Source organism: Eulemur rufifrons, chromosome 24 (genome assembly GCF_041146395.1).
Source record: "Eulemur rufifrons isolate Redbay chromosome 24, OSU_ERuf_1, whole genome shotgun sequence".
NCBI classification, from domain to species: Eukaryota; Metazoa; Chordata; class Mammalia; order Primates; family Lemuridae; genus Eulemur; species Eulemur rufifrons.
The window spans coordinates 5,172,648-5,185,124 of record NC_091006.1 but is presented as its reverse complement, the minus strand read 5'-3'; the positions used below and the strand labels follow the sequence as shown (position 1 = coordinate 5,185,124).

The window sequence follows — 12,477 nt, the reverse complement described above, 5'->3', positions numbered from 1 at the left end:
CCTTGAGAGGGACAGAGAGCTGGAGGCACTTGAAGAACTGAAAAGTAAAACCAATGAGGATGAAGCTTAGAGAGCAAAGGGGAGCATTGTGTGAGATTTGGTTGAAAAGGCAGGCAGGAACCAGATTATTCCAAGCTTTGTAGACCACGTTCAAGAGTTTGGCTTTTATTGTAAGAGCAATATTGTATGGGAAGCCACTGGTTTTAAGCAGAGCAGTGGCAGGCTAATGTCTTTCTAGTGATACATATTCAGGATTGCAAACCTCAAATGGGGAAACTAGGTAGGAGTCTAAGGGTCCAGGGGAGAGATGTTTTGTATTAGGTATTATATTGGATAGAGAAGGAAGAGAAGTATTTCAAGAGAGATTTAGGAGTAAGGCTAGAAAGAATTTGCTGAATGATTGTATGGGAGTAAGAGGAAGAAGATGGTATGTAGAAGGATTTTCACCTTTTTGGCTTGAGCTTTTCCTTCTGGGTCCCTAGTTGTAGTCTTCAAAACACTTCTCTTGCCTAACATCCCCATTTTTGTGTAGAAATTCTTCCATAGTATTATCTCCCACTTATTTTATACCAAGTACTTTACATACATTTTTTCCCAATCCTTACAACAATCATAGGAGTTATCATTCCTATTGTATTAGAGAACTGCGGGTTCAGAAAGATGAACTAATTTGCCCAAGAAAACAAAGCTTGTAATTATCTAAGCTTGAAACTCATATACTAAATCTAGTACCTCTGATCTTTCAATACAGTACACTCCCTTCCAGTTTACTTTCTTCCGTCCTCTTTGAACCTACAAATGCCTTTCCTGTTAGTCAGTAGTCACTACCATAGTGCTCATGCACTTAAGTCCCCTGTTCTCTTCTGCCAGGGTCAGCATCTCAAAATTCCAAGGCAAACAGTATTTTCGTCAAACCCCAACAACATATACCATATCTATCCACAAAAGAATCCTCCCTTTCTATCACTCATACTATGTTCATTCAACACTTGCCTTTTCTTAAGCTAGGCCTTTAGATTGCCATCCTCTATTTCCTTATTCGTTAAAAATCTCTGGCCATCTAATTACAGAGTCTAGGCCAGTGCTGCCCAATGAATGATAGAAATGTCCTATATTTATGATTTCCAGTACAGAAGCCATTAGCTACATTTGCCTATTGAACACTGGCAATGTGAATAGTGTGATTGAGGAACTGAATTTGAAATTTTATTTAATTTTAGTTATTTTAAATTTAAATAGCCACAGGTAGCAGGTGGCTACTATACTGGACAATGCAGATCTAAGCAGGGGCTAGCAAACCTTTTCTTGAAGGTCCAGATACTAAGTATTTTAGGCTTGCAGTCCATGTAGTCTCTGTCATAAATATTCATGCTTATTTTTGCCATTGTAGCTCAAAAGCATCCATAGACAATATGTAACAAGTGTGGTTGTATTCTAATAAAACTTAATTTATAAAAATGGGTGTAGGGCTATAGGCCACAGTTTGTCAATCCCTGGAAATTTTCCATTAGGCATATTTATTTTATCCTGAACCACAGCCCTGTTAAGTAGGTGTGATCATTTCCCTTATTTTACAGTTCATGCTGTTAGCTACTATTATATATCTATGTGTTTATATGCTGAGATAATGTGTGTATGGGGGTGGGTATGATTAGAGTCATCCTGTAACAAGGAAGATAAGACTAAGGCTTATATGTATTTAGCAAGCTTCCCAAAGTAATTCTGATCTATAGCAATGTTTGGGAACCAGTGACTTCCTTTGTTTTCCTAAACACTATCCTCATCTTCTGATGTGATCTATCACTCTTTTTTCCTCATCCCTTTTTTTTTTTAATTTGGTTAAATTTTCAATTTTTTTTTTTTTTTTTTTTGAGACAGAGTCTCACTCTGTTGCCCAGGCTAGAGTGAGTGCCGTGGCATCAGCCTAGCTCACAGCAACCTCAAACTCCTGGGCTTAAGCGATCCTCCTGCCTCAGCCTCCCGGGTAGCTGGGACTACAGGCATGCGCCACCATGCCCGGCTAATTTTTTCTATATATGTTTTAGTTGGCCAGATAATTGCTTTCTATTTTTAGTAGAGACGGGGTCTCACTCTTGCTCAGGCTGGTCTCGAACTCCTGACCTTGAGTGATCCACCCGCCTCGGCCTCCCAGAGTGCTAGGATTACAGGCATGAGCCACTGTGCCCGGCCTAAATTCTCAATTTTAATTAAAGTTTTATTTCTCCTAAACAAAAAAAAATATGAGTGATTGCTTTCATATTTTCTTTCAGTCCTGGAATCAAGATGTGAGACCAAGAAATTATTTCTGAAGAAGGAAATTTATGAAATAGAGTCAGCCCAGTGGGAGATAATGGAAAAACTTACAAGACATGACCTTCAGTGCTCTAGTTTCAGAGATGATTGGGAATGTAATGGCCAGTTTGAGAAACAGCATGGCTCTCAGGAGGGACATTTCAGTCAAATGATATTCACTCATGAAGACATGCCCACTTTCAGTCAGCATCCATCCTTTACATTACAGCAAATCATTAATAATAAAGAGAAATACTGTGCAACTAAAGAATATAAGAAAACTTTTAGACATGGCTCACAATTTACTACTCATCAGATAATTCATACCATCGAGAAGCCCTATGAATGTAAAGAATGTGGAAAGTCCTTTAGACATCCCTCAAGACTTACTCATCATCAGAAAATTCATACTGGCAAGAAACCCTTTGAATGTAAGGAATGTGGAAAAACCTTTATATGTGGCTCAGACCTTACTCGACATCACAGAATTCACACTGGTGAGAAACCCTATGAATGTAAGGAATGTGGAAAGGCCTTCAGTAGTGGTTCAAACTTTACTCGACATCAGAGAATTCACACTGGTGAGAAACCCTATGAATGTAAGGAATGTGGAAAGGCCTTCAGTAGTGGTTCAAACTTTACTCAACATCAGAGAATTCATACTGGGGAGAAACCATATGAATGTAAGGAATGTGGCAATGCCTTTAGTCAGAGCTCACAACTTATTAAACATCAAAGAATCCATACAGGTGAGAAACCTTATGAATGTAAAGAATGTGAAAAGGCTTTTCGTTCTGGTTCAGACCTTACTAGACATCAGAGAATTCATACTGGTGAGAAACCCTATGAATGTAAGATATGTGGGAAAGCCTATTCTCAGAGTTCGCAACTTATTAGTCATCACAGAATTCATAATGGTGAGAAACCCTATGAATATAGGGAATGTGGAAAGAACTTTAATTACGGCTCTCAACTTATTCAGCATCAAAATTTGTACTGGTGATAAACCATAATATATGAAATATATAGGAAGGCTTTTAATTATGGCTCAAAACTATTCCACATCATAGAATTTATCTTAATAATTCCTCTAGATAGAATAATGTGGAAACATATTTGTTGACAACAGCTTACTCAGCTCATGAAAAATAATGTTGGAGAAACACCATATGGATAGAATACATTTTGGAAGCTCTTTAATAAAAACTTTCTCTTGACATCAGATAATTCGGTCTAGCAAATATTGGAAATGACAGCACTTTTGACACCTTTCTAATCTTCTTAAACATCAGATAATTTATGTGGCAATATAATCCTGTGATTTTCATTCCCCCCCGCAATTTGCCTATAATTGTTACATTCTTAATATTTTAAAACATCTTCAATTTATATGACTGTAAAGTTTATCAGTTTACATCATGGTTTGTAAAATATCTTTATTTTTAAAATACCTTTAATACCTGAGAGAACTGACCTCTTTATTTTTGAAGATGGCTTATTCTTTTCTCTCTTTATAAGATTAAGGCTTTCTTATTGTAAAAATGTTCGTGAACAACTTTCCACTCAGTAAATAGAGATCGTTTACTATCTTCATGGTGTTTCATTGTGTTTCTATAATACCATTTATCAAAGCCCTATTGATGACATCTTAGTCTCCTCCACATATTTTGCCAAAATACATGTCCCTGATGGACATTCTCCCTAGGTACATCTTTGTATTTTATATTATCTTTTGTTATGTTTTTAATAGATAATATATCTCATTAGAAATTATAAAATGGGGATCATTAAAATACCTACCTCATAATGTTTTGTGAGGATTAAATGAATGAAGACACATAAAGTACTTAGAATTGTGCCTGGCATATAATGAATACATACTTATTGAATGTTAGTCATTGTTATTATATTCAGTGTCATCAGTATTATTATTTGTTGAAAGGCTTTTTAATTTCTGCAGACCTTATTACCATTAGACAGGGTATTTAACTGAAGAAAGCCCCTTTGAGGGTGATGAATTAAGAAAATTTTCCATCATCGCTGATTTCCTACTGAACATTAAATGATCCTAGGTGTTGGTGGGGAAAGTAATGTGAGTAATATAATATGTGGGAAGAACTTTATTCAGACTGGTATCCTTTTTGTTATATCATAAAATACCTAGCATAAAAAGAAACAAGAATATAGACAAAATATTGGTGATGCTGATGAAGAAAAAAGTATAAAAAGAGAAATAAACAGCATTACATTTGAAAACTAGATAAAGAGAGATAGAATAGTTATAGTTATAGATTTAAAAGGTTATACTGAATACTTTTGTCTGATACATTTGGGAACCTAAACAAAATGATTTTTTAGGAAAATGTAAATCACAAGTATTGACTTAAAGATAATTAGAACTCTTAGAAGACTGTCATAAACAGAGAACAGGAAAAAATTAGCATGTGATGAATTAGCTATTCCTCATGAAGCACCAAATCCAATTTATTTTTAAACAAAACTTTATCAAGTGTTAAGGAACTACAGGGTGTCCCAAAATTCTCCATACAACACAAAAATTTTATAAAACTTTGTGACAAATATTTTGTAAATAAAGGTACAGTTAGCTACAATTTCCCATTTTCTTTATGTATGGTGACTTTTGGGACACCCTGTATTTCAGTTATATAGAAGGAGACATCTCATTTTACCATTCTAACCTAATTTTGATGTCAGAAATGAATGAGGAGGATACAAAAAAGAATGCTATTTTTCAGTGTCAACTATGAAGATACATACACCCATTCTAAAGAAATTAGCAAATTGTAGGTATCTATTAAAAGAATAATAAAAACAAACCTGATTGGGACAGTACTTAAAGAGTATACCCAGTGCCCAGTTCCAGCTAACCATGATGCTGTGAGGAACCACGGGCCTTGTTTTTCTTCTGACTTTGTGAGGAAATCCAGAAATCTACATTTTTAAAATGTTTGAGAGCCCCTGATTTTTAAATGGCCAATGTAATTTTTTTAAAAATCATTGTGAGGGGCAAAGAAGATATATTGGCTCTTGAGCTATATATATGCACACACACACAAGAGAAAATAAAAATTTTTAAAGAGTTAACCTATCAAAACTAAAGCCATACCATCACAATTTTGCCATAGCAGCAAATATGTCATTGTAATTTTATGTTGTCTTTAAAGTTTTTAAACCAAGGGTCAGCAAAGTTTTTCCCTAAAGGGCCAGATAGTAAATATTTTAGCCTTTGTGGGCCATAGCCAAGTCTGCCATTATAGTGTGGAAACCTAGTAAAAGTCACTTAAGAAATCCTGAAGTTTAAAAAAAAAGCCCACAGTCTAGCTTTGTATAAGTTTAGGATAGTTTTTGAGATGGCCCTTTATTGTGCCTCAAATTTCATGCTCAGCAAGCATCTCCCTACATTGGATAGTTACTGTTCTGTGGAAGGAAAATTCATATATTTAGATACCTTAGATCTGTCTTATCATGCCCCACTCCCTTTTCTTTTAGATCCTTTATAGGAATGGTTTCTTTGAACACTGAGTTACTTTATTTTATACAGGCATAAGGAGGTAAAAATATTTCATAATAAACTTGAGAAAAACTGAGCAAACATCTGCAGAAGAATTACTAAAAACAATATTCCATTCTAATGTTTTGCATTATTATCAAAATGAGAACTGCCAAATGAAATTTAATTTTGCATATTTAAATCTTTTATTAAGTTCCTCATCTAAAATTATGGAGGTAGTACATGTGCACCCAAATTAATGAAACAGTACCGTAAAGTAAAAAGAAAAAATCATTATCTCTGTCCTCCATTCCTCATTCTCTCCCCCTTTGTCAGTTTTCTTCTGAATAATATTTAAAGATTGTATATATTTCTTCATGTTCAAACATTAACATACAAATTATTTGATTATGTTTTTTTACAAAAAATGGATACTTTATACATTTCTATGAAATTTGCTTTTTACATTCCACTGTACATTTTGGATATTCCTTCAAGTCAATAGATGATTATTTAACTTAAATCTTTTTAATGGTTAAAGTATCTTCCGCAGTATGCTTGTACCAATACCTATGCAACCATTTTCCCACTTGTGATGTTTCAGATTGTTTCCTCTTTTTATGACATTTAAGAATAATGCTGCAATAAACATTTTTATATTCTTGTCTATTTTATTTCTATAAAATAGGTTTCCCAAGTTATTTCCAGTGTTTTCTATTTCTTAGGAAGGTTTTGCTTCCAGAAAATTTCAAAGGGCAAGAGAATAAAGGAAAAGAGTGCAGTTTTTCATGTGTGTTTCTGTGTTTGTGTATACACAAATTTATTATTTTAATCTATCTGGAATTGATTATTGTGTATGGTATGAGTGAGGTATAAGATTTGTTTCTATCCAGAAATAAAACCAATTATGCCAGATGTAATTATTAAATTCTTCATCTTGGAGGGAGGAGGAGGTGCAGGAAAAAAAATTCCTCATCTTTCTCCTGCATTAAAATACTGTCATATATTAAATGCTCAAATCATCACATCTATTTCTGTTCCCTATATTTCAGAAATCTTTGACACTTTTCAGTAACTTTTATTACTTGGACATAAAGATACATATATTATTAATGTATAGTTTATTATTTGGAAATAAAGACAAATGTTTCTCATAAGGATTTTTAAATTATTTTATCTAGTTTCAACAAAAAATTCATTGGGATTATATTTTGAATTTTATTCAGTTTAAATACAGAGTATCCCAAATGAATGAACAATTGACATTGAGTAGATATTCATTAATACATGTATGTCTTAAAATTTCTAATATCTAATAACAATACCCTCTAATGTAATGTGTCACAATGCTTAAAATATGCTAGTAATATCTAAAAGTTTCATGTATTAGGGTACTGCTTATAAGGTGATAGATTCTTTTGGGCTTTATAGTTATATAATCTGCAGGTAAAGGTGACATACTTATCTTACAATATTCATACCTATTTTATTTTCTTGTCTTTTGCATGTTGCACACCAGGTGACACTGGGTGTTAGGGCTTTTTACCATGTTTTCTTCATTTTTATAGAAGGGTTAGTTTTTGAGGATTGTTTCTGCTTCCTATTTTCATCACTACTATTCATATGTCATAAAAGAAATGATTTATTGCCTTGGTGAAATGTGTTCAAACACATATATTATCTCCCTTTATTGGACCTTTAATTGCTCCATGGTCTCTAGGGCAGGCTATCATTCTCTATGCCTACTCTGCAGGTCCAATTCTGCCCTTGTATATGTCCCAATATCTAGAGTTTGAATGCAACATTAGGATGTGCATTTTAAAGGCTCCAGCTGCCTTTTTCAAGAAATCATTACCCAAAAAGATGCTCTACTTTTCAATTAATCTAGAAATCAGAAGGGGAGAGGCATGACTGATGATCACTAACAGAATTTCTATTGTCCCTGCTTCCGCCACCTATATACCTGGGGTCACCCATCACCCAGATGGAATCTCCACAGTCCCTGTTCCTTTGTATCATTGCCATGCTATTCTGAGATAGGTGTATTTGAGTGGTTGAGCCTAGGTTTCATCCCTGTGCGTTAGCTGCTGGGGAGGCTGGAATGCATATTCGGTTTATCTAGTGAGAATCAGCCTCTGCTTAAAGATGGGTGTTTCCCATCATAGCAAGGGTACATAAATACTGGGCAGCCAAATGAATGACCAGTGTTCACAAGATTGCATCCCATCAATATGCATAATTCCTTCCATAACTGAAAGTTAAAATCTCACCTAAAATAAGCTAGTCATTCCTCATTCAACCAAAAATGTGCTGGGTAATACCTGTACCTCCTCCCTATCTGTCAAGATCCTCTGTAGACATTCTGTAGCCTTAATCTAAATTGTAACTCAGTCTACACAAAGGAAAAGGGGAAGCAAAAAAGAAATGTAATAATAATATAACTATATATTAATATAAATCAGATGTTCCTGTCTTCTTTTTATAAATGATAGTTGTGACACTGTTCCCTTTTAATCAGCATATTGGGGAGTTTTGTTTCTTTTTCTTTTTTTTTTTTTTTTTTGTGGAGACAGAGTGTCACTGGGTGTCCTGGGTAGAGTGCAGTGAGGGTGGGTCACCGCAAGCTCCAGGTCCTGGGCTGTGAGCGATCCTTCTGCCTCAGCCTCCCGAGTAGCTGGGACTACAGGCACTTGCCAGAGCGCCCGGCTGGGTTTTGTTGGTTTTTGAGTATTTTTTTTGGTCTTTTTTGTAATTTTTTGTTTACGGAGACGGGGTCTCACTGTGCTCAGGCTGGTGTCGAACCGCGGAGCTGCAGCTATCCTCCCGCCGCCTCAGCCTCCCAAGAAGCTGGGACTACAGGCGTGAGCCACCGCACCCGGCCAGGAGTTTTTAAAGTTAAAGTGACTCAAACCTTTCATAAAGGATCTAAATCCTTGTTACTATAGTTTCTATTAACTTTTACTACTGGAAAAGATAGAGGTAGGAGTTGACTCAGAAATCTTTGGATTCTATCAGAATCAGAAGGTTCAACTATTTCTCCCTTGAGAGCCAGGATCAATCAACCCAACAAAAGCTAACCTTCCTCTTTACCTCTCCCACCTCAACCATTGATCTGTTGCCTGTGGTCACAAGGAGCATCAAAGAGCCAGACTATAGTCTCACTTCCCATTTTATTGGAATCACTGTTGTGACCACTGGTGAAAGCATACCTTCAGGCGTTCTCTACATTATCATTAGACAAAGTATCAAATTCTGGCAACATTTTTGATATATAGGCGTGACTTTATAGATGATTCAGAGTATGCTGAGATTTTCATTATAGTTTATGGTCTGGATATTACAGAGGGGGCATGAAGAAAAATAACACCCTTGCAAAGTAACTACCTCAGACAAGGTTATTATAGGATCTTCAAATGAGGCATGTCTAATAGTACATCTTGTCTTAAAATTTATGCTGTCTGCAGTAGTATAGTTACATGAAGTTTCTTGTTTATTGTTTGCATGGTATAACTTTTCCATCTTTAATCTCAATGTTTTTGCATCCTTAAGTTATAAATGAGTTTTGTAAGCACAATATAGTTGAACTTTTTAATCCAGTCTGACAAACTTTGCCTTTTAAGTAGAATTTTAGATCCATTTTTATTCAATGCAATTACTAATATATTTGGTTTTAAATCTGTCTTATTTTGTTCTTTTCTGTTTACCTTGTCAGCTCTGGATTTTTAATAATTCTGGATTTTTAATAATTGTGCCATTTACCTCTACTCATTTTGAAATTCTACATAGCGATTTCTGTGTTTTAAGGATTACCTTAGAAAATATCATGCATATCAAAACCTATCAAGGTCTAAAACAGTTCAGTAAACATAAAAAAGATATAGAGATGAATCTCTAAGTAAAAAGGTTTTATTTGGGACTAATATAGAAGAAGTAGGATTGTAATATGGGGCATACATATAGAGCAGGGTGGCATCCAGTATGTCTGGAAAATAAAGGAAAAGGGTAGGGTTTATTGGGGAAAGAGGAGGTTATGCAAGTTATTTTGAGAGAAAACTTACTGGCACTGGCAGCATCTTACAAGAGCCTGCAAGTTCTGATTGATGAGTGTCAATAGGTAGGCTGCTAGGTATGACTTATAATCTTGGAGTTATGGTTGGGCTCTTATAGTTTTGGATTGAGTTTGTGAGACAGTTTTTGAAACAAGCAAGTGTTCTTGTCGAAGCGGCTAACTGTCCTTGTGCTGCTAGCTGTCCTTGTGTGACTCATAGTTAGCTGCAGTCTGGAGAAATTTCTTGTGATAGTTCTGTTATCAGGCAAATTGTGCCCGAGAGCCCTCCTTTTCTGGCCTTCCATGGCTCCATTTGCCAAGTTTTGACACAAGTGACTCTATTTTGAATCTTACAATTTTCAAGTTCACATCTTTACTCATTCCCATGACAACAGAAAATACTTACAGCACTCTACATGCATTTATCCATACCCACTTTCCAATGTAGATTATTGTTCTCTTGTATTTTTATATCTCTTTTTTTTAATGCTATAGACATTAGTGTTTTTTAAAACCAATATTCATTTGCATCTGCCCCCATAATTCCTATATTGCTTTCCATTCCTTCTTGTATTTCAATACTTCCATCTGACATCATTCTCTGAGAAACTGGAACATAGTTTTCCAGCAAACATGAATATTTTCAGGTGTGAGTGACCATCAACAATACTGACTTTAGAGTCAATGGTATTGACTTTTATGCCTTTTCCCCTCCATATTTACATGTTTTGAGGGAGGGAAAGGTCATAATTCCTGAGACTCTTTTGGGTTTTTTTAACCCTTTTATTGTAAAAATAAAACACAGACATAGAAAAACATTTAAAAACTAAAAAATATATCTAATAAAATATAACTACATAGATATAGCTAAATGAATTTTTATAAGACAAATACCTCTGTAACCATCATTCAGGTCAAGAAATAGAAATTTACCAGATAATCCATAAGTTCCCGTATGTTCCCTGTTCCCAAAAGTAATCACTACCACTCTCTTAACTTTTATAGTAATCACTACCTCTTGTTCCTTTATTATGTTATTAACCATTTGTGCATCTCTGAACACTGTCTTGCCTTCCTTTTTTATTATTTGACATGTCTTTTAAGTGTCTCTGAACCTACAATAGTACCTGACACTCATGTGTTGATAAAAGTTTTTTATTTTGCTGTGCTGGATATAAAATATTAGCTTATATTTTTTATTGAGTACCTAAAGTATGTTACTCCGTTTTCTACTTACTAAAGCACTTACTGTCAGAAAGACAATCATAACTTGGTTTTCTTGGCTTTTTAAGTCACTTATATTTCTCCTTCGTGGTGCAAATAATATTTCCTTTCTTTAAAGTAATTCTAATATGACTTGGAGTTTATTATTTTAGATTGATATTCTCAGGCACATCATATGCTATTTCGGTATGTAATTGTAAATCATTTCTCAGACACACACTGAGTGACTCACATTGACCATCTCCAAGGATGGCCCGAAAAGGTAAACAAACCTATCAAAACCCTGTCACATTAATGGGACCATAAAGTCAGTTATAGACATGTCCACAGAAATAATCTCATGCACTCACAGTCAACCCCATTATTTCACAGGCCTCCTCATCACTCTGTCCTACAGAGCCCAACACGATTTCAGTCATAAAATCTCCCTCATTCCGGTCCCCTCAGTCGCACTGTCTGAAACACAAACCAGCCACCATCATTGAAAGAATCCCACCTAGAACCACCCTAAAGACGGACACATAGCGCCGTCCTCGGTCACAGTGCTCCCCAGTTGGCTCCACGGAGACTCACATTCACGGGCATCTCTCTTTGACGCTCCAGCCGTCTGCCTCTGCCCCGCCCTCCTCAGGCGCTAGCGGACTCGCAGTCCATCCTCGCTGGGGCGGGACTGGCTCTCTGGCTCGCGCAGAGACCGGGCGGAACCGGCGCTCCGCCCTTTGGGGCTGGCTGCGCCTGCGCACCCGGTGTGCGCGGCCAGCCCTCCCAGCAACCCTCGCGTGCAGCCCGTTAGGCCCCCGGGGCGGTGAACTGGCCCGGGCGGTGGCTCCGTAGCTTCGGTTGGGCATCACAGCGGGACGGGTTCCCGCCCCTAAGTGAGCAGTCCTGGCCCGCAGCGTCGGCCCCGGTCATCCATAGAAAAAGCGGTGCGGCCGTGGGGGTAAGGAGAGGGAAGCGAGGCTCAGGCGCCTCAGAGCGTTGAGAGCCCCGCGCCTCAGGCCCGAGTGTGTGAGAGGGGCGGGGGTGTAATGCGTGTGTCTGTGGGCGTGACAGGACTGGGGTGTAGCTTTGGGACCGTGTGCGGTTGTGAGGCCGGGACTGATGGCATTTGTGTGACTGAATTAGGTGCAAAGCCTCTTGTGTGAGGGAAGACTGTCATTGCGGTGGAGTGTATGACGCCGACCCAGCCGCTGGGAGTTGGCCCCAAGTCAGTTTCTGAGCGCCAGGGAAAACGCCCAGCAAAAAGGCTCAGACCCGATCTTGGGATTAGACTGGTAGAACCGAACGATCCCCGTAGGTTGGCCCCCGGAAGGACTCCCACCACATACACACTCACAGCTCGGAGAAGGAGTTCGTCCGCAGATTTCAGAACCGCTGAGTTACCTCCAAGAAGCTATTGTGA

General features: G+C 37.1%; 1 protein-coding gene across 1 annotated transcript; it reads left to right on the top strand.

Moving 5' to 3' along the window:
* The first annotated feature begins 2,293 nt into the window (after positions 1 to 2,293).
* Positions 2,294 to 3,295, top strand: ZNF566 (zinc finger protein 566). Its single transcript, XM_069456813.1, has one exon. The coding sequence runs from the start codon at positions 2,351 to 2,353 to the stop codon at positions 3,293 to 3,295; it is 945 nt and encodes a 314-aa protein (XP_069312914.1). The 5' UTR covers positions 2,294 to 2,350.
* The last annotated feature ends 9,182 nt before the right edge of the window (positions 3,296 to 12,477 follow it).